General features: G+C 35.5%; 1 protein-coding gene across 1 annotated transcript; it reads left to right on the top strand.

The window, feature by feature from the left end:
• Positions 1–3,378: 3,378 nt before the first annotated feature.
• On the top strand, positions 3,379–18,477 carry LOC143608266 (putative acyl-activating enzyme 17, peroxisomal). Its single transcript, XM_077083359.1, has 14 exons — positions 3,379–3,633; positions 3,725–3,854; positions 3,934–4,208; positions 4,282–4,486; positions 4,581–4,621; positions 4,713–4,838; positions 5,502–5,560; positions 5,634–5,869; positions 6,881–6,975; positions 7,688–7,904; positions 8,813–8,938; positions 17,172–17,270; positions 17,905–18,117; positions 18,204–18,477. Exons 1-14 carry the CDS (start codon positions 3,380–3,382, stop codon positions 18,312–18,314), a joined length of 2,187 nt encoding a protein of 728 aa, XP_076939474.1. The 5' UTR covers position 3,379; the 3' UTR covers positions 18,315–18,477.
• The last annotated feature ends 5,777 nt before the right edge of the window (positions 18,478–24,254 follow it).

Here is a 24,254-nt window from a genome sequence, read left to right as displayed (position 1 = left end):
TTGTGTAAGATAAAAATCTAAGAAAGAAAAATAAGTTATAAATAGAAATGAATTCACATGTTAGTCATTATTTATTTGCATTTGTATTTGTTAAATATGTTGGTCATTTTTGAAAGTAGATAAGCACTATTGAGTGTTTAGATGAAGAAAAGTGTGTATATGTATGTGCATTGCCTTTTATAACTCAGTCACTAGAGATAATTGTTATATGTTTTGAAATACAGCTATCAGAAACTGATTTTAGAAAAAAAAAATTGAATTCTTTGTGGTGATTACAACCTGCAAATGCAGGTGCAGGGATTTTTTAATGCTTTATTTATATGATTATTAGGTCTAAATTTGTGAAGTTATTTAATTTTTTTGGATTTGAATTTGTAGCCTTTAGTGCTTCATGAAGATATTCTATACAAACGCTTAGATCTTATCATTTGAATTGCAAGGATTTACATAGGTTGAGGTTATGAGGCATACGTAAGTTATACAAATTCAAATCCAGTGGTCCATTATACATTGCGTGGATCCAATTGACCATGCAAACATAATAATTATCTTTCATATATGCTGTTTTATTTTGTAATATCAATCATAATTTTTGTTGCCTATTTTTGGGATCCAATTAACTACATTATAGTTTTTGCTTTTCAGGTTCTCCATTATATTAGGGAAGCCGGATACAATGTGATACAGTTAATTTGGGTAGTTGAGCACAAAGATTATTTTACAGAGTGAGTTTAATTTTCAACAAATAATTTTATATTTACATTCAAAAATCTAAATCCTTTTGGGTAAGTTTGCTAACAAAATAGTCACACTTACCCAAAAGAGAAAACGTATTATTTTGAAGTTTGATTGTAAATGGACAAAAATAATAGGGAAGGTCAACTGCTTTATTAACTGTGGAGTCAAAGTAGTCGACGTCCAAATTCGGTTAGTATATCAGTAGTCAGCTGTCATGTTATATAAGCCAAAAGTCCAACTTAATTTATATATGCAAAAGCCAACTATTAGCTAAATATAAAGACCATTATATAGTGTCTTAGTGTGCTAGAAATTGGTAGATGGTTTGGTATCTTTACTAAGGCTATAACAATCAGGAAATTGTTAGTTGATTTCCTTTTAAATGAGCTATAACAATCAGGAAATTGTTAGTTGATTTCCTATTAAATGAAAGTCAGCCCGGTCTAAACGAGTCAATTTAAAAAACAAATGTATTGTTCGGGTAAAAAATGGCTTGGAAAAAAATATGAACTAACCTTATTTTGGAAGACATATGAGATTGGTTAAGCCACGTCAACCCGAACACAACCTGCGTATTAGCAAGTTAACCCAAACAAGGCCCGTTTAACCATTTGAGTTATTCTTACATGTGCTAAAACCAGTTGACCTATTTATATAGGTAGGATTTATGGCCCATTGTTAAATTTAAAATTTTATAAATGGTTAGGTAACTTAGGTTGGCCTTAAACTCATATTGCTTCTAATTTATATCATCTAATATGTACTAATGGTATCAAAAACGGCTTTTGTAGGTGTCAAGATGGGGATGTTTGTTAGTAGTAATCTGGACTTTAACAGTTCCAATATCATTAAAAAATTTGTTGTCTTTATGTACTAATGGTATCAAAAACGGCTTTTGTAGGTGTCAAGATGGGGATGTTTGTTAGTATGAAATGCCATGTATAACGTTCCAACCACTTAAACATGTAATGCTTTAAACATGATCCGGCGCAACGCACATGTAGTAGTTCACTTTAGCCCTCGCCGCGAAGCGCGGGTAAGAATACTAGTTAATAATCTAAATTTGCAACCTTAATCCACGAAAATCACGTTGGTTCATTTGTTATTTACAATATGCTTTAACAAATAAATAAAGGACAAATGGATTTTAATAATCTCAACTAAATATTATTAATCAATAATAATCCTAATTAAGTTTATTCTCGTTGTTAGTCCCAAATTAATAAAATAATTGGCTCTCAGTGGTCCATCGTTAAAGAAAAAACTTAACGACGTTAAACCTTTATCGAATTTCATACTGATTTTTAAGGCTTTTGGTTGGAAGGAGAATACGGGTTGATTGATGTAACACTTAGCTCGAAACGATGCCCCAAACAACTTGATTAGTACTTCAAATTGAGTGTTTGAACTTCCAAGTAACAAAAATTAAGTCATTTGGAGCATGGTTTCGATCTAAGTTTTACATCAATCGCCTCGTATCATCCTTCCGATCAAAATCCAGAAAAAGTCAATATGAAATTAGAAAAAAACATTTAACGTCATTAAGTTTTTTTTTTAACGGTGAACCACTGAGAGGCATTTTTTTAAAAAATTGAGACCACCAGTGGAAATAAACTCGATTGAGATTATTATTGGCCCTAATTGGTATTATTAAAATCCAAATTTGCCATAAATAAATGCATGTGATTTGCTAATAATTAAAACACAAATGAACTAAAATAATAACTTTGGATGAAGGAGTTGGCCTACAATGGCATGAGGTGATGATTAAAACTTGAAATCTTATAGTCTTTGTAGAGGTAGGGTCCCAAACCCACCTATTTATAGAGTGCACGCTTCTGCCGGCTAGCCAAACGCCGGATACACATTACGACGCTATAAAACATATCATCAGGCGCCAAACATTCCCTGACACCTCGGAAAATAGTCCGTTAAAGATCTCCATAAACATGGTACAAAAATAAGGTATCATCATGGAAAAGGACACCCAACCAATATGAAATTGACAACACATAGTTAATAGTACTACATAGTACAAAACGTCCATGTTGGTTGGCCATATTGCCCACCAACTCCCCTGACGCGCGTATACATATACTGATTCTCATGCCGGAGGGTGGTTACGAGAAGACATCTCCCACATCCTTCTTGTAATGAGCTTACGGTGTTCTGTTTTGTAGGTGGCTCTGCTCATTTGTGTTGGATAATACTAAACCTCTTGTGGGAGATGCTTAATCTTAACCCCTGGACTAAGTTGTTAGGCCTAGGGGTGATTTCGTGTTTATTCATCCTTAAATATGAAATATAATTCAAGAGGTTTCCTGCCTGATAGGTTAGTTAAGCTTGAAGCGACAAAATTAATAGAGACTTAAATTAAAAGAAAAACAAACAAGAAAAATATTAGATAGAGGTAATTCCCTCGTGTTAAAAAGAAAAAAGAAAAAAGAAAAACACAAATGAAACATCTTTCTTATTACTAATTAATTAATTTATTACTATATATATATAAAAAGAAGAGAGGCGTTTAACATTTGTACGCAAGCCTAGAAATAATATTATCACAAATCCTATCCTTGTAATAACTGAATCAGGATAACAATATTAATCAACTGGTTTGTTAGCAGAAAGAAGAGAATCAAGAATGGGTTTGAAATCAGTGGAGTCCGTCTGCATGTCAGACATAGTTGAGCTCGGAATCCCTGTGGAATCCGCCAGTGAACTTCACCAGAAGGTGAGTGAAATCATCCACATCCAGAAGGCTACTCCGGAAGAAACATGGAAGCGAATATCCACCCGAGTTTTGAATCCGGATCTTCCTTTCTCGTTTCACCAGATGATGTATTACGGATGCTACATCGCTTTCGGACCCGATCCTCCAGCATGGCTGCCTGATTCGTAAGTATATATAAGTTTTTTCCTTCATTTCAATTTAGTAATGTAGCTGGCAACTAACTGATTACTACTCGTTGGCATGATATACATACAGGGAAGATGCAAAATCAACAAACATAGGTAGCTTATTAGAAAGAAAGGGAAAGGAGTTATTGGGTCCCACTTATAAAGATCCTATCTCAAGCTACCTTGCTTTTCATGAATTTTCAGTTTCAAATCCAGAGGTATATATTCAATTCAATCTTGAGGAAAACCATTTGGGATTTTTGTTGCATGATTATTTATGAGTTAATGACAGGACAGGTCTATTGGAAAACAATATTGGATGAAATGAGTGTGTCCTTTTCCATGCCTCCAAACCGCATATTAGTCGATGATCCATCTGAAGAAAGTCAACTCTTGCATCCAGGAGGTCAATGGCTTCCTGGAGCTTATGTGAATCCTGCTGGAAATTGTTTAAATTTAGACAGTAAGAGAAAATCAAGTGACATAGCGGTTATATGGCGCGATGAAGGAGGAGATGACGACGACTCACCCGTCAACAAAATGACATTCGAGAAGTTGCGTTCAGAGGTTTGGTATGCTTAATTATTTTTGGATACTTTTGTTATATGCTGTTGAATCAACTTTTATTCTTGTGAAATTATTTAGGCTGGTTGCATATGCTCTTGAAAAACTGGGATTTGAAAAGGGATCGGCAATTGCGATTGATATGCCTATGGATGTTAAATCTGTGGTGATCTATCTGGCAATTGTTTTATCAGGCTATGTGGTTGTATCCATTGCTGATAGTTTTGCTCCAAGTGAGATTTCAACAAGACTTGTATTATCAAAAGCAAAAGCAATTTTTACTCAGGTTATTATTTATTTACTTATTTTATCATTGTATAAGCGATTGAATAACACAATGTTATGTATTTGACTACTTTTAATTTTTTAATTTTTTTCAGGATGTGATTATCCGGGGTGACAGAAGCCTTCCATTATACAGGTGTTGTTCACTTGTTCTTGTATTTATAATTAAATTTTTTAGAAAAAGTTAACATTATTCTCACATAGTGGTAACATGGCACATTCTACAGCCGGGTTGTTGATGCTGGATCGCCTTTAGCTATTGTTATTCCTGCAAGAGGCTCAAGTCTTAGTATGAAATTGCGTGATGGTGATATTTCCTGGCATGATTTTCTAGAACAAGTTGAAAGTTACAAGTATGTTTTATCTTTTTTCTTAATCTTGTGACATTAACAAGACTTTTTAACGTGTGAAGGGTACGGAGTCCCTGTATAGTTACACACCATGTGTTTATAATTACACATCACGCACACACATATATGGGAGAGGGTTCTCTGCATAAGACAGTTTTCTACTAGAATAAGAAGAACAAAGTAAATCATTCGTTTTTTTTTTAAATTATTAAAATACTGGAATATGATTCAAACGCATCGTTTATTCATCTTTTTTAACATTCTAAAAAAAATACATACAACCTGCACATGGTAGCTTATGTGTATTATGCATTGGTATATTTCCTACGCATAATCTATGCATGGTAAACATTTAAAAGTGAAAAAAAAAATCATATGAACAATATAGTTTAGTGGTTTTTTTGTATTTATTTAAATGGTTTAGGCTTATTTTTTTTGTTCTCAATAATAAGTCAACAGTGGTTGCTTTTCCTTCCAATTATTACAAAATTGCCACCACCTCATTTCAGCCACTGATTTCCCTTGATCAATGGTCCTGGACTTCATACACTTCTCACAAAAAAGACTTTTTTATTAAATTCAGCCTCTTTCCGATGATCTGTCTCTGGTGAACCAATGATAAAATAATCAAGTACATTCAGAATGAATATTATTTATAATGTACAGGAATATTGAGTTTGTTTCAGTGGAACGGCCAGTTGAAGCTTTCTCAAATATCCTCTTTTCTTCAGGAACCACAGATAGGAAATACTATATTTGTTATTTTGTTTATTAGTTATGTTCAATATTATTAAACACCTGAATCTAACACAGGGGAACCAAAGGCAATCCCATGGACCGTTGCAACACCATTTAAGGCAGGCGCAGATGGTTGGTGCCACCTGGACATCCGCAAAGGTGACGTGGTTGCATGGCCCACTAATCTTGGATGGATGATGGGCCCGTGGCTCGTTTATGCATCGTTACTAAATGGGGCTTCGATTGCTCTATTTAACGGTTCTCCCCTCACTACTAGCTTTGCCAAATTTGTTCAGGTTGTTTTTTTCTTAACTCTATACCTAAAGTATCTACTTTTTCGAAATAAACCAAATTTAGAAATGGGTTGAAGCGTTGAAGGTTGCACAAATTGGTTTATTAATAAAAATATTTTGATTATGACTGTACTAGTATAGCTTTTGTAATCATATTAATGGTATTAGCTATTGTAAAAAAAGGGTGAAAGTTTCAGGGCTAAACGACTTTCATGCATACTAAAACTGACCGTTTTGGCCCGTTACCCAATCCATCCAACTAGGCCTGTAAACGAACTAATATTCATTGTACAGTTCGTGAACCATTCGGTTGGAAGTTCATTTATTTAATACTTAATAAATGAATGTACATGAACTATAAATTTTGTTCATTGAGCTAAATGAACGAACATGAACACATGTTTTGTTGGTGAGCGTTTATTTACGTTGGTTCATTTAAATTCGTTTATGTTCATTCATTTACTTTCATTTATGTTCGTTGGTTTTTGTTTAATTTCAAACATGAAAACATGTCTCGTTCATTCATTTATGTTCATGAACATTTGTTTATGTTTGTTCATTCATCTGTTTATGTTCATTCATTTACTTTCATTTACGTTAGTTTAAGTTCGAACATGAACCCATGTTACATTCGTTCATTTATTTTTGTGAACGTTTGTTATGTTAAATTCGTTTAAGTTCGTTCATTTACTTTCATTTATGAACGTTAGTTCACGCTTGTTTAAGTTCATCATTTTAATATTTATTTAAAATTTCATTTACTTTCATTTATGTTCGTGAATTGTTCATTATATCATTAAAGAACTAGCATAAATGAGCACGAACATGTTCATTTACTTAAGAACGACAACGAACAAGAAAACCCGTTCGTTTAACTGTTCGTGTTTGATCGTTTGTTCAATTAAAGTTAAAGAACTAACATGAGCATGCTGCGTCCGTATTCGTTCGGTTCATTTATAAGCCTACATCCAACCAAGCCTTATGTAATGTATTTTCATTGTTGAAACTTTTCAGGATGCAAAAGTAACAATGTTGGGAGTTATTCCAAGTATTGTAAGGGCATGGAGAACAAAGAATTGTACAGCTGGCTTTGACTGGTCAACCATCCGGTGAGTATTGCTGATTCTTAATATTAGCGTCAAATCACTCCCTTTTATTCTGGTCTACTACTATCTAGGCCTGTAAACGAACCGAACATTCAATGAATTGTTCGTTAGGAAGTTCGTTTATTATAGCCGAAACTTTTTGTTCATTTGGTTAAATGAACGAACATGAGCACATTTCGCGTTTGTTCATTTAAATTCATTAGTGTTCGTTAGTTTACGTTTTTCCTCCGTCAACGTTCGTTAATATATTCATTTGATTTTTAGGTCCATTGCAATTTAGTCTAGTTTTAGTAACTTTTTAGATGCAGCACATCGTTGTTCACACTTACTTTTAATTGGTTCGCTATATATGTTCAGTTATATTCGTTCGTTTACCTTTGTGAACCGTTTGTTTATACTGTTAACGACTGAGCATAAACGGAAACGGGTGGGTTCATTTCTTAACGAACGAGTCAACAAACACAAAAAAAACTCTGTTCTTTTAATTGGTCATGTTTGATTGTTTGTTCGGTTGTAATTAAATGAACAAACGTAAGCATGCTCTGTTCGCCTACTACTATCAGATGAAAACAGTTTGTTTTCTTTTTCTAGTTAAACTCTGAATATTAGAAATTGTTAGCATAATGTACAAAATTTTATTTGTGGGCCAATCTGGACCGTTTTAAAATCGCAGTAAAGCAACTTGTTTCAACCGAAACCTGTTTCAATATGGTAGGTGCTTTGGGTCAACTGGTGAGGCCTCTAACGTGGACGAATACCTTTGGTTAATGGGGAGAGCTCGATACAAACCGATTATTGAGTATTGTGAGGGCACGGAGATTGGTGGTGGGTTTATTACAGGATCATTATTGCAGCCTCAATGCTTGTCTGCTTTCAGCACACCAAGTTTAGGATCTAATCTGTTTATTCTTGGCACAGATGGAATTCCTATAGTAAGTACTATCTTTCCATAAAATATACCCCTCAAAAGATAAAAAGAACTACAAGAAGAAAGATGACAATTTGGATTATATGTTATTTTTAGTGGCTAACGAAAGAAGCTTAGCTTAGAGAGAACATAGGCCTGTAAACAAACCGAACGTTCAATGAACTGTTCGAAAAGAAATTCGTTTATGCTATTTTATTAATAAATGAACGAACATGAACAACAATGTTTGCTCATATAATAACCGAATGGACATGAACGCATGTCTCGGTCGTTCATTTATGTTAGTGAAAGTTCGTTTGCATTCACTCATTTAGATCCGTTTACATTTTTTGGTTAAGTTCGTTTATGTTTATTTTAGGTTTGCTCATGTCTCTTCAAGTATTTCTCTAAATTTTTTATGCCCATTACAGTTAGTCTAGTTTTTATGTGATTACAATATCAGTATATCACCATTACATTTAGCCTAGTTTTACCAACTTTTTAGGCGCAATAGATTGATATTGACGTAAACTTTTACATGGTTTTCACTCAATGTATTCTTTCATCAATGTTTAGTTACGTTTGCTCGTTTATGTTCATAAACTGTACGTTTATACAATTATACTGTTAACGAACGAACATGAACACATTCATTAGCTTAATGGATGAATACAAACAAGAAAACCCTCTTTGTTTAATTATTTGTGTAATCGTGTTCAATCTCTTGTTCGGTTAAAGTTAAACGAAGAACATGAACATGCACCGTTAGGTTCGTTACAAGGCTAGAGGGAAGCAAGTCGCATGTTGTCCAAAGTGTATTTTTATTACATAAACCTAGTAAATCATTTATTCAAATAATTAAATAATTATTGCAATATATAATTTTTAAGATCATATTTGACTAGAATATGGGATGTTTTGACTTTTTTGTAGCCAGCAAATGTACCTGGAGTTGGTGAGTTGGCACTTAATCCCCTAATGTTTGGAGCATCAAGCACATTGTTAAATGCTGACCACTATGATGTCTACTTCAAAGGCATGCCTTCTTGGAATGGGAAGGTTAGTAATAAGTCACCTTTATTGGGGTGTTAAATGGGTTATGTTAGTGGGTCAAATCCGACGCAGAAAATTCGGTTGCTGAGTTTTTGAAAACCTCTCGATTTCAGTTTGGTTTTTCAGTTTACTATTTGAGCTTCAAATTTCTTGGAAATAAAATATTGGCCCAAAATAAAAAGTTTGGCCTGAATCATTTTGTTATTTAATAATTAATTGATTGTTATAGGCTTGGGCAAAAATATTTCGGTTCACCCTATTTATTGAATTTTTATAAACTACTTAACATTCTTATAAATTACTTAACATTCAAAATATAAAAAATTCATAAATTTAGAAATAGTTTTGTAGAATATTTGATAACTTTTGGTGTTATATATATATATAGGGGAGAGATATTTTGAGAACTTGATGAGTTGTAAGAACTTTAAGAACTCAATTTTGGACCACACATTTAATTAAATGAGTTTGAATATGTGGCGGAGATTAAATTTGATTAAAAAATGAATCAGGAAAGAGAATAAGTATTTTTGATAATTGCACAAGTTTAAATGTTAGTTACACATGTGTAATAAGTCGATTCGGTGTGTAAAAAAATACGGTAATTTTTTGTACGTTACTTACACTTACGTATTACACATGTGTAAAAAAAAAAATTTGTTACGTTGAGTTCTTTCGAGTTCTTAAAGCTCAAAGCGGTTCTCAAAAGAAATCAATCCTATGTATATATATATATATATATATATATATATATATATATGCATACACCGCTATCCCACTGCAATAACCAATATCTCAGATATCGGTTTGGTTTAAAAAAGCGTTAGGCGAGGCGAGGCGTTTTGGTCCAAATAACCGAAGCGCAAAGCGCTAGGCGTGAGGCGAGAGCTTCACGTACGTGAGGCGCTCAGTACAAAAAATACTAAAAATTAATTATACATGACATATTCTACTTGTTAGTCAATAATAAAAACAATACATATTTATAAAACTAATCATGGATACTTTATATGTAGTTTAAACATTATAAAAACATACTTAAAAGTTGCAAAACACTTATACGTTCTTAAAAAACGAGCTGATTAAATATAAAAAAATGTATTACACAAGCGTTTAATAATAAAAGAAAGTATAAATGTATAGTAAAAAGGAATAATGAAGAAAACATACCTTGAGTCATAAAAAGATGTGTAATAATTAGGAGAAGATAAGTTTGAACTAATTAAAAAAGATGGGAGTAATAATCGAGGAGCAGATAAACTTTGAATATGAAAATTAAAGAGTGATTTGAGTTGAAGATAGAATGATAAATATATATATTATATGGCTGATAATGTTCCCAACGTTAATATTTTAAGCAAATGGTCCCAAACAGTTACGTTTTTTATTTAATTCAGACTGCATCACATGAAGCGCTGCCTCAAGCGCCTCACGCCTCACCCGCTAATGCGTCGCCTCAGGGCGCCTCATGTATTTTATCGCCTCACGTAAAATAAGGCGTTTTCAAAAATGCCTCGAGCGCCTCACGCAGGCGCGCCTTTTTAAACCAAGGATATCGGTCATTGACCATCTCGGGTCTCTTCCAACAAATCACCCTTTAAACATGTTTTTAAACGACGCCCGGGTTACTCGTTTCTCCGTGTCTTTGGATGCCAATGTTTTCCATACCTTCGTCCTTATAATCGACACAAGATGGACTTTCGATCCACTCCGTGTGTCTTCCTTGGATATAGTCCATTTCACCATGGTTATCGGTGTTTGGATTTGGCCACCGAGCGTGTTTATGTCGCCAGAAATGTTCGTTTCAATGAGGAGATTTTACCATTTCAACTGTCCACTTCACCATCACCTCATAAACCTACTGATCCATATATAACCTCTTTCCCTACTAGTTTTCCCACCACAGAATCTGTATCTAACACTTCACCTTCCTCCGAACCTGCCTCAACCAAACCTCCCTCCGAACCTGCCTCAAACAAACCTCCCTCCGAACCTGCCTCAACTGAACCTCAATCTGATCCTACTTATGCTGCTTCAACCAACTACACCAACCCCACCACCACCACCTACCCGCTCTCGACCCGCCAATCTTCGGCCTAATCCCAAACGGACCACGCCATATAATCCCTCATCCTATCACACCTCAGTTGCTCCCAATCTCCTAACTGAGCCTACATCGTTTACCGTCGCTAACAAATCTCCCGAGTGGCGACAAGCCATGACTGACGAGATGGATGCTCTTGTTAAGAACAGAACATGGTCACTCGTACCCTATGTCAAAAACACTAATCTTATTGTTTGCAAATGGGTATACAGGTTAAAGAAGGATGTTGTTGACAAGGTAACCCGTTATAAAGCCCAACTCAAGGTTTTAGGCAACAACCTGGTGTTGATTTTCATGAGACATTCAGCTCGGTTATAAAGTCAACAACCATTCGTGTAGTGTTGTCTCTTGTTGTCACAAACAAATGGTCCCTTCGACAGTTAGATGTACAAAATGCCTTCCTACATAGTGATTTAACTGAAATAGTTTACATTCGGCAGCCACCTGGCTTTACTGATCCCAAATGGCCTAATCATGTGTGTCTTCTTCACAAGTCATTGTATGGCCTTAAACAAGCACCAAGAGCTTGGTTTCATCGCTTGTCTACTACTCTTCACCAACTCGGTTTTTATGGGTCTAAAACTGATCCATCTCTTTTTATTTTGAAGAACGGTGACACGCTTGTTTATGTTGATGATATCATCATCACGGGCAATGTCGGTCCCGAATAATCACTCAAACTTACAATAAATGTCACAACCCACACAATAAATGTCACAACCCACACAATAAATGTGTCGACAAGAAGGTTGGTGACGTTGCTATTTTGGAAAGATTAACTATTTGTAAATGGCGGAATCAGAAACAAAAAGAATTGTTGCTTAAGGATCTTAAATGTAGCTAACACAAACAATCACTCAAAAGATTTCCATTTATATAAAGGTTCATACAAATGCAAAATCAATTAGGGTATCTTGTTTGGAAAGTTTATTGGTACAATCATAGGACAGCCGTCACACTCAATCAGGAATATTCGATTAGGTCTGAAAAGTGTAAAGCTAAAAATCCGTAGTAGGCGTGCCCTAAATTATTCTATTTATAGGCCTGTCACCACCTGATAATCTGATATCTATCCTGTCTTCTAGAAACCCTAATGATAGGTACATAATCAAATTACATATTCATAATTATACTAAGTGTAAAAACAAATCTTCCGGTTAGATTTTGTATTAGTTGTCTTCTCCGAGTAGGCACTGTGCCTTTTGTCTTTTACGAGTAGACCTGGTAACCTTGAAGTGTGCTGGAGAACAGTTCTCTGGGTAGACTTTACTGTGAGTATTTTTCAAAGAAAATACTCACCTAGCAGACTTCAATCTTCTTGATCATATCAAACTTTGCCCGATATAACCTAACGAGCAAACTTGTTCTTCAGAAATCCTTTCAACTCCTTGTTAACGAATAACTTATTAGCAAAACAAAGTGTGCTGGTAACACTGTAGCTTGCTTGGAGTTGAACCTTGCCCGACGAAGTCCTTAGGATTATTCTTTATCAACTTCCATCAAGCATGCTCGGACCACTGAATACCTTGCTAGATCTTCCAAATACTTGGCTTCAAAAGCTTGGTTAGCCAAGAGCCTACTCGGAAGTAAACCTTGCTTGGCTATGAAGAACAACCTTGCTAGACATAGTGAACCCTGCTCGGATTGACACTAAAGAAGAATTCTAAATTATAACCCTGCCCGAAGAGCAAAATACCTTGCTGGGACAAGTAAAACCTGCTCGGGAGTCCAAGTGTGCTCGGATTCCGTACTTAGCCATTTCTGGGGAGTGTTGAGAAGATTCCAATCTTCCTTAAGTCATATCAAGTCAAATCTTTGACTCAACAGGCAACAACGATCAGGCTATTAACAACATAATTAATTGGCTCGGTTCCATTTTTTCCATCAAAGATCTCGGCGCATTAAACTACTTTTTGGGCATTGAAATTGTTCCTCACGGTAACAATATTCTCCTATCTCAAAGGAAATACATTTTGGATCTTCTTCAACGATCAGGCCTTTCAGAGTGCAAATATGTTTCTTCTCCGATGAGTGCTTTCCAGATCTTGACTCTCAATGACAGCCTATTGTTTCTTGATGCAGTCAAGTACCGCCAAACTGTTGGTGCTTTGCAGTATGTCACTCTTTTGCGCCCCGACGTCACTTTTGTTGTTAATAAGGTTTGTCAGTTTATGCATGCTCCAACTGAAAACCATTGGGCTGCAGTAAAACGAATTATGTGCTACTTAAAGGGCACATCTAGGTACGGTCTCTTCATTCGTCATGATTCGGGCTCTACTCTCCATGCTTTCACAGATGCTCACTTACCACCCTCTCTTCGAGCTTATTCTGATGCCGACTGGGCCGGCTGTCTTGATGACCGTCGGTCCACGAGGGGTTCGCTATATATTTGGGACACAATCTTATCTCGTGGACCGTCCGCATGTAAGGCCCCAATCCCGGTGCCCTACATTTCATGTCGGATTTACTCATGAATACAGTTCTAAATATCAGAGTTAATTAAAACTTTTCGCGGAAATGTTAACTTAAATCATTCGTTACAAAACATACAAACTTGTCATTAAAACGTATCATAATACATCATCATTAAAACATAATTTCTTCCGTCTTTAGATGCCAGTCGTTCAATCCTTTCCATGTGCCGTTCTCATGCTAGCTCCTAAAGCGTATTTACCTGCGTGCATACTAAAAGTCAGCTACGCTGAGTGAGTTTTAGTTAATCAGACAACTTATCATACAACCATTTCATGCATTTATATATACATATGCGTCCGAAGACACATAGTCATTCATCTAACCTGCTCACCTCACCGCTAACCTCTTTACTGCCCCTACATCTTAGCCACTTAATTATGGAAGCACATTGAGGCTTGCCCTCCCACGTACTTACGTATTGCCACTTATTTAACGAAGGCATGTAAAGGCTTGCCCTCCCACGTAACATCGGTGTGCCACTTAATAACGAAGACATGTATAGGCTTACCCTACCACGTACTATCGTCATGCCACTTACACCATTACCAACTTGTTACCAATTCTACCACACTCTACTCGACGTGCCTAAACAAGTCACAACATAACATCCATACACACTGCTTATTACCTGGCAATCATTCTCTTGGCGATGCGGGCAATATCCGAAGATCGTTCACGCACCGACAAACATTACTTTCCCTGTCTACGCGTGCAATATTCGAAGATCGTTCACGCATCGACGGACATCCATTCATAACATCTATATATATATATCATATCAAACATTATAGCATACACTTACCACTTAAGGTAAGTGTATTCACACTTCACATCGAGTATGCACACATCCCCGAAAACATAACAAGAAAGTGGGGCTAGAAACTCAACTGAATGCGGTTACGTTCACCGTTTACGGTTATTCCTTTCTTTAGTTGTGCGCGACTAACTGTATAACAATTACTCGTATCAATTAACTATCACTACACATGTCGCGTTTCTAGTTTAATTATAACCCTCGACGAACGGGGGTCCGGGGGCAGCGCCCCTGGCAGCAGGGTTCTAGGGGCGGCAGCTCCTAGCAGGGTCCAAGGGGCAGAGCCCCTGGCTGGGTTCGAGCTTGGAAAAAAATTTATTTCCATTAACTATCTTAACACATTTTTCATTAGAATCTTAAATTATTATTTTATTTGCTAACTCATAAAGTTCGAGGGCTTCTTTGTAATTAATCCATTATATCACAAGTCCAGGGACCTTTCTGTCATTCCTTCATAGTCTAATTCGTTATCCAGTTCTCAAATTCTAATTTGTTATTCAGTTCTTTAACGGATGGGGATTCTATAACGAACGGGTCTTTTATAACGAACTGACCTTTATAACGAACTGACCCTTATAACGAATTGGCCCGTATAACGAATGACCGCTCTGTAACGAATTGAACCTTCTAACGAATGAGGGTTCATTCGTTATATCTCTGTTAGCGAATTACTTAACGACTAGCTTAACGAACTGCTTCTAATTCGTTATCTCCTCTTAACGAATGAGCATAACGAATTGCTTGTTAATTCGTTATGTCTCCGCTAACGAACTAGGGTTAGGTCAGAGATTGTCAGAAACATTCTCTGACATTCGTTAACCTCGTACCCACATCTCCGGCGCAGTCATCACTGGAAAACCGTGATCTCGCCGGAAAAGCGAGATCTCAGTTGTTTTCCACCGTTTTCACCGTTTTTTGTCCAGTTCGATCCAAATCTGAGCTAGGGTGACCCCTAAACTCGTCTTTTGATCGGTTTATACCCGATTCAATCCGGATCCCGTGACTTTAACGGTTTAGGGTGTCGGCTCGTCGTTTCGCGACTAGATCTTGCGGGTTTGGATCCATACAATAACATACTATCATTACCTCGGGTCGGGAATCGATTCTTCTTGGTTTTAGTTGGAGAAAGAGAGAATAAGAGAGAGAGCTTAAGTGTGTGTTTTGGGTGGTGTATGGAATGGGTGAATGAATGAATTAAGGAAAGGAAGTGGCTTATATATTACGGGTCATAGGCTTAAGCCCATGGTCTTTCTCCCTTCCTTATTAACCCAAGTCCACTACCCATATTAATTAACCCAACACAAGCCCGACTCATAATAACTCATATTTTATTTTATTAACCGAAACGAGAAAACAGGATGTTACACCACAAACAACATACGGTCTCCCGTTCCTCTACTGAATCAGAATATAAAGCTCTTGCAGATACGGTAACAAAAATAATTTGGTTAGAAGCTCTTCTACATGAGCTCGGTATTAAAACTAAAATCTCACCCACACTATGGTGCGACAATCTGGGTGCCACCTATTTGTCTGCAAATCCCGTGTTTCATGCACGAGCAAAACACATTGAAGTTGACTTTCACTTTGTCAGAGAAAAGGTGGCTCAAGGCAAACTAAATGTTTAGTTTATATCCACAGGTGATCAAATAGCTGACATCTTCACAATGCCTCAACCATCACAACGTTTTCTCCTTTTACGGTCCAAGCTTCAGGTCGTTCCCCGCCCTTAGCTTGCGGGGGGCTGTTAGAACCATAGTCACAGGAAACGTAGAATCACCCGCGATCTTCGTTCTGGATCGCACGTACCAGAAACGGGTACAAAATCGTACCGATCGCCGATGGTGCGCGGCCCGGATCGGTGAAATTGAAAGTTCCCAATTGTTGCATGAACCGTTCTACTTTAATCCGATTCGCGTTCCCGGTGAACGATATCGGTGTTTGGGAACGTTAAAAATTGCATTCCGGTACAGTTCCGGAGTCGGCTTCGATTGTTACGACGGTGTTTTCAATTTTTCCGGTGGTGGTTTTGATTTTTTACGATGGGTTGCTTTAATACGCATCGGTTAGATAAATAGTATTAAAATATATCGTAATTGGTGAAGGAAACGTATATCGGAAGCCAAATAGATTGAAAACTAATATTTTAAAGCATACTCATACTTATTATTTGGTCTTTTATCATGTTGTCTAATTAAATTTAAACTAATTAAACTGATTGTTAAGTGTTATTTAATATAATATTAATTAATTATTTAATATATACATACATATTATATATATCTATATATATTATGTATTCTATTATTAATTAACTATATATATGCAGTGTTATTCAGATACACTGTACCAGATTATATGGTACACCGTACCGCGTAACGAATTGGCGTTTCGAATGAACCTACCATCCCTCGTACCGAATTTTAGAAATGCACGAACCGCGTACAAGTTCCCTTACCACGTACCGGAACGTACCGCGATCCATGTGACTATGGTTAGAACGTTTATTGTATTTTATATCTTTAGATGGTGGTAATATGTAACTTTGTTCCCTATATAATGGGCTATCTTGTATCTCTTTAATCATCAATCATAATAACAAAACCCTTCGGTTCATCTCATGTCGAATGGTACAAGAAACTAACTTGTTTTATTTAATTATTTTGATTATTATTCTAATTCCATTGTTTTTTGTAATCATAGTTTAGTCATAAGAAACAGAAACTAAAATTCTTTTCTGGTCAACCATACCTGATCCAACCTGTTTTGACCCGTATCATAAGAACCATTGCAAATTTGCAACCCGAATCGTTTTTTTACCCTTTTTTAAAACTTTTTCATCTTAGGTTCTAAGAAGGCATGGAGATGTATTTGAGCGCACGATTAGAGGATACTATCGCGCCCATGGCCGTGCAGATGATACCATGAATCTTGGCGGTATTAAGGTATAGCTCTTTGTAATTATATTTAACAAACTAATTCTTCATAAACAAAAAAAAATAATTACACAGATAGTCTATGTGGTTTGCTCATATTATTGGTTTGAGCAAATTACAGGGACTATTAGTGTAATTAGTTATTAAAAAACATAAAAACTTGTGGGAAAAAGGGTTCCGTGTCAACCCTACCTGTCCAAAAAGTTATCTTTTTTGACCCGTTAAAACAATGTGCTTGTTTTGCCATCTCTGGTTAGAGGTGTGTAAATTTGTAATTAGCTTTTATAAATATTTATGATTACAAATTTTATATATAATAGAATATATATTATTTAGTTATATATATCATAACTGTGTATAGAATATAGTTATTACATAAATATATAATCAGTATATTAAATTAAATAAAAATTATGTAAATAATGGGCTTGCCAGCCAACTCAAGCTCGATAAGTAAAGCCTGGGCTCGGGCTTGGGCTCATCTGTTGAACAAGCTTATTATTGGCCTCGAGCTCATTTAAGCTCGACTTGATTTGAGCTATTGACGAGCCTATCTCAAGTGGCTCACGAGCGGCTTGGCTTTTTACACGCCTACCTCCGATTATTAGAAGTACTGTTTTAAGATAAATAACGGGTGGTGCAGGTAAGTTCGGTTGAGATTGAACGTGTATGCAACTCGGTTGATGACAAAATCCTTGAGACCGCAGCTATAGGGGTTACACCAGTTGGCGGTGGGCCCGAGAGGTTAGTAGTTGCGGTTGTTTTCAAAGATGGCAATGATTCGACACCCGAATTAAGTAGTTTGAAGCAGTCATTGAATACAGCTTTGCAAAAGAATCTCAACCCTTTGTTTAAGGTATCATTTTATTACTTAAAAAACTATTTGACAAGCTATGAATTCTCATGATTTGACTTTTAACTTTTGACTTTTTGGTTTTTAAGGTTTATGATGTGGTGCCCCTTGCATCACTTCCTAGGACAGCAACAAACAAGGTGATGAGGAGAGTTTTGAGACAACAGTTGACTCAAAATGGTCAAAACTGCAAGTTGTGAGTTGTTATTAGGTGCATATATGTTGCATGTTCTGGGTAACAAAGTAATGCTGGATTCAATACCTAATTACAATGTTAATATTGTTATTTTTCTTCATATTTAAACCTCATGCATATATGTCTAATTTAACTTCATAAACAGTGTCCACCAGGTTCAGCCAAACTTGGTGTTTTTTTCGGGTTTATATGGCCCAATTTCATATATACCTTTGCAAACTTAAGAAATATCATATATACCCATCCAAAACTAAAAATGTCATATATGCTCTTATAAAGTAATTAAAATATCAAATTCGTTAAAATGTTTTTAGTAAATGACCACTTTACCCTTTGAACTCCACACATAATTTCTGTAACTGTATACCTAGATACTTTTTTTTTGGGACCCCACGAAGATGAAACAATTTATTCACACCTGCAAATTGGTTCAAAGCATGGTACGCAATTTCTTTAAATATAACTTTTAAAATTATTGGTTCAAAGCATGGTACGCAATTTTTTTAAATTTCTTTAAATATAACTTTTAAAATATTTTAAACACATTTATGCGTACCTAATGATGATGATATGAATGCGTATCTCAGAATAAATAATTGAGTTGTTATGCGGAAAAACAACGGTCCATTGTTTTTATCTTATAATTTTGATGATAAAAACTTTACACAACCTTTAGTTTGATTATACCTTTAAAATACGACTTTACGGTTTTCATTTCAATTTTCTCCAATACAAGTTTACAAAACATTCTTAACATATTTTATACCAAACATGAGGTATTGAAAGTAATCATTTTCACATTTACAAAAGGTATCTTTGTTTAATCCGATCCGAGGCCTTAACACAAGCCTTCCTACTATGGAGCTTTACTTTTGTTAGTTTCATATGTTATGAACAAACTTAAATACTTGATGTCCTTACTCCTTACATCGTCTCATTTACTTGTCCACGAGATATTGCCTCATTCAATGTCTTATCTTCTCCAAAAAATTATCTTCATGTTCCCATTCTAATCCCGAGCTAAGATATAGATTTTGTTTTTTTTTACCCAAGGAATTACACATCACGATTAGTATTAATCATACAAAAATGTATATAAACCAACATAACTTGTTTGTAATTTATCAAAAATCCAATTTCAAACCGTGCCCAACGTAGCATTTGCTAGGTCAGTGTTCATCTCCATATAGACGGATTCAATGTAGCCACCCCAACCCAACGTAAGCTATGCTAATACCAAGGTAGCCTATGCTGGCTGCAGGACTGCAGCCCCATATTCCATTTCTTTTTTGCATTTCCAACTTGCATGTACGAACCCGAGCTTTCATAACTGATTCTTTACATTATAATCACATCAAATGACATTAAACGGATGATACATATATGAACCAAACCACTTCACAATCTATTAATATCGCAACTCGAGATCGGTTACTTCCAATTCCATTTCACATCCCATAACGACCAAAACCTCTTTAAACTAAACAAGCCACTAGACCTACCACAAACGTGATATTAATCTCGTGAACTAATTCATGTTATTTCTTTGTCATTATTACTACAAGGTTAATTTAGTTCACGTTCACTAACAATATTAATCATCATGTAACGGGTCAAACTAACGTCAACGATTGTGTCAAATAAGTAACAAACATTATTACAACTAACACTTTACCATACAATTTCCAAACCCATAAACAGTGATCTTCAACTAATCTATTTTACCACTTAAGTTTCCATGAGTGAAATAAATACACAAACGCTAAAATGAACCCTATACATAATTATAGTGTAAAGTTTACATACTAATTAGAGTACTCATGGTACTCACCTTTTCACGTTAGCTTGAGTTTGATAGCAACTTGGATTCTTCCTCTGCCCGTTGACTCATAGTTATTAAATGTGATAGGCGCACATGCCTCCTCTAGGCGCAAAAAAAGTGTGACCTGAGAGAAAAAAAACGCACTTAAACAAAAGAAAATCACAAACAAATTTTGTAATGTCAAACAACACTATTCAAATACAAAAAAAATTTCGAAAGCATAATCCTCAACCATAGTTTCGAAAATCATATAAAAATCCAAAAATCCAAATTGTTGATACCCAAAAAAAAAATCATAAAGTGATAAATATAAAACGAAAGCCATCGTACTAACCCTCAATTAAAAAACAAAACAAAACAAAACAACCATTAACACAGTGAACTAAATTAACAAAACAACAAACTAAATTAAAATAAACAGAATATTACTAACCTCATAATAAAAAAAATAATAATAAATATTGTTAACCTCTTTTCTTCTGGTAGGCTCTGTAATCGTGTTATTGATATGCGATAAGAATGACCAAATATGCCGTTCATTATAAAGAGAGATTAAGAGTTAATTTTGTTAATCCCATAATTTTAGGTAAGTTCAACAGATTAATTAAACAAAACCAAGGTAAATAAAAAAAAATAAAAACATATTTAGTTGCTGATTTTTCTTCTATATTTGCGACTGTAGTCAAACTCGGGCGATGGATGAACGCTTTGCCCTAAAATTGCGCTTAGGCGCCAAAGAGCCGCGCCTTTAATTACTATGCGTTGACTTCCAAACTTTTTACTTGTTTATAGAAAACTAAATCATGTGTAGCCCTTTCTGTGCAGTTGTTTTCACCGGATGATGTCACCTGCTAAACGACCATATTTCCTTTTCTTCTAAAACTCTACAGAAAATAGACTCTACAAGGTTTTCAAGCATATAAAGAACACCCAAAATGGACGCTCGGTTGATTTTATATGATTTTATCAAAACTGCCTATACCTGTGTAAAAGTTGAGAAAATCATGTTTATGCTTCATCCTCAATTCGACCCAGCCCGCCATTTTTAACTCTTTTTCATAACTCAAACACAATATTAACGCTTCTATTATGTTAGAAACATCAAACCTAGAATTACGAACCAAATGATATTAAAAATCCATTCAAGAAACATTTAGTCACATGCTCACTATATTCATTTACAAATCCCAAATTACTAAGAACCCAAGTTTTATGATTCATCCATGACTAAATTAAACAATGAAATTGATTATTTGTTTTTACATATAAACATAAATCATGAAGTTTATAAACTAAACATCATATAAAACCCAATTCCATGGAATTCAAATTAAATTCACAAGTAAGCTTCAAGGTGTATTCATGGTGATTGAGGAAGATAATAAAACTTACCAAAATCTCTTGATAGGAGTAGGGTGATTGTGGTTAAAACCTTGAATTCAACCTCTAATTTCATACAAAAATCGAGTCTCCCACCATCTTCTTGTTCTTCCCGTCATTCTTCACCATACAGAACACACACATCAAAATAAATGATGATACATGTAATTTCCATGTGTTTTACACCGAAGCTTGGACTAAAACACCGAGGGGGCAGACTCAAAATGTATACAAAATTTCACAAACAAAGGGATCGGGCTCAAATTTTCCACATAAAATAGCTAAATTTACACTACATATAAAAAATTCTGGTCGAATACGACTAAATTTACACTACGTATAAAACATTTTGGTCAAAAATGGCTAAATTTTACACTGTATATAAAAATTTCGGTCAAACGGCTAAATTTACATAACGTATAAAAAATATCGGATGAAAACACGGGTAAATTCCCACTACTGCGTACAAAAACCGGGGGGTGGGGGGTGGGGGTGGTGGGGGGTGGGGGGACCAAGTTCTGTAACACCCCGTAACCGCAGCGGAAACGTAAACGGGATGCAACAGACACTTCTGATATCAACCACATTGTTTATAAAGAAAACTGAATACATTAATATACTTCAAATTACATTATCTCATATTTCATTACCGTCTAGGTGATACACACATCATACAATACGATACATAATTCTATTTAATATAATGTATCATAACATCTCGCACGCAAATCTTACACACATCAAGCACTTAGAACGTAAGCAATCACTTCATCTTAATCGTACCTGAAAAGCATGTGAGAAAAACGGGTCAGCTACGAATAGTTGGTGAGTTTCACAATTTGAGTAAACCATGATAAATCAATATCATAATATAATATTATCGATGTAATTATGCTGAGCCCACAAGTGAAACCTCTGACTATCCACACACAACCCCGTGGCATACTCCGCCCACGGACCTGCCCCAAACCGCTATGCCTAACATTACATAGCAAAATAAATAACAATAAAATAGACATGTGCAACTGGCTGGGAAACATCAGCAAATCCATGCCGGACCAGTTGGGTTTGTCAGACCAATAGTACTATTCACACTCTACCGGCTTTTAGCTAATCACTCGTGTTGCGGGGCATTACAATGTTAGCAACTCAGACAATTACCATCTTAGTACATTTCCGTACGATTCCCGTACAATAAAACATATATAAATACACGCAAATCCATGCGTTCAGTATGTACTTAAACATTTCAATAACAACATGCTTTCCGCCCCGGGAAAATATTTAAAAACAATTCAGAAAAAGGGGCTCGTGAAACTCACCTTATCGCAAGCAAGCAGGTAACACAGTACGTAAGCTACTAGTCCGGATCTGTAATACGAACCCTAAGCTCGTTACTATACAATCACTATTAATATAACTTTAACCGTGTTAACCGGTACATCTGGGGACACTGTTAACCCAATACTGTACCCGTTCCGGGGGCAATGTTAACCCAGAAACACTTCTCCGGACTCAGATTGTGATATCGTTTAGAGTTCAATAGTTAAAATTACTATTAGTTCGTTTTCCCCGTTTTGCGTGCCTAGCACGGTTATCCGTTTTTACGCTTCAAAAATAAGTTTGGTCACACACGACCCGAAAATAGTTGTTGACTGATAATTTAATAGTAGTTGTGAAATTAGAGCTCGGTTTAGACGCCCCGATTGGCCGCGGGACCCGTTTCCGTATTCAGTGTACCGGAAATTGTTAAATCGGGTAAAATTACCCAAATCATCCGAATTATTTTCGGATGATTTATTTTTATCTGTTTAACTTAGTTATATGAAAATAGTCCATTTTTAGGGTTTTTATACACCAGTCAGCTCGTTTAGGCGAACTTTACCGGTTTACGCGTTTTAAACTTTAAAGGTTTGTTTTTACACAAATAATTATCCGTTTAATCTCGGATCTTGAAATTTTGCACAAATCACTTTTTGACAGTGGGGAATTTTATAAAAATATTTCCAGAATTAATTTTTATATTTAAAATTTATTTATCTATTTTTAAACACCATTTAAACACTAAATATGTCGTAAATACCAAACGACCTTAGAAAAATCCCAAATTTTTCCTGGATGACCCCTGCCATCCACATAGTCCCCTGTAATTTTTCCAGAATCAAAATCTCTTTTTACATGCCATTTTCACTAAAACCGAGCTAGAAAACCCTAGAACTCGTTTAACCGAAAAGCCTACTTAGACTTCTCCAACGGATCTAAAATTTTGTGTGTGACTTTTACATGTTATAAAAAGCTTACCTGAAATTTTCCAGAATTTTTCATGATATTTAACTATTTTTCACCATTTTTGGCCAAAACCGAGCATTAAATTCACCAAATATTCATCCTTTATCCAAAAATTACCAAATTTTCACAGAACTCATAATTTCATATATCTAACACCTCTGCAAAAGTTCATGACCTAACTCTATACGTATCACAATCTGTCCAAATCACAAATATCATACAAAAACCGAACTACCTTGTGTTTCTAGCTTCAAATCGCAAGGATCTCGCTTTCTAGCCTTTGCTAACAACTAGATACAACACCTACAAGCACAATAACACCAAACCAAGCAAGTCACACCCACAATCAAGCCATTTCTTTCATGGTTTCGGTTATGATTTAAAAACAAAGATTTAACCGTAAAAATTCGTTTTTGGTTCGTTTCACTCCTTTCTTGGACCAAGATCCCTTGT

The sequence above is a fragment of the Bidens hawaiensis genome, unplaced genomic scaffold, assembly GCF_021521415.1.
Source record: "Bidens hawaiensis isolate Kalapana, Puna unplaced genomic scaffold, B.hawaiensis_p1.1 tig00002132_1, whole genome shotgun sequence".
Lineage (NCBI taxonomy): Eukaryota > Viridiplantae > Streptophyta > Magnoliopsida > Asterales > Asteraceae > Bidens > Bidens hawaiensis.
This window is presented reverse-complemented; position numbering and strand designations above follow the sequence as displayed.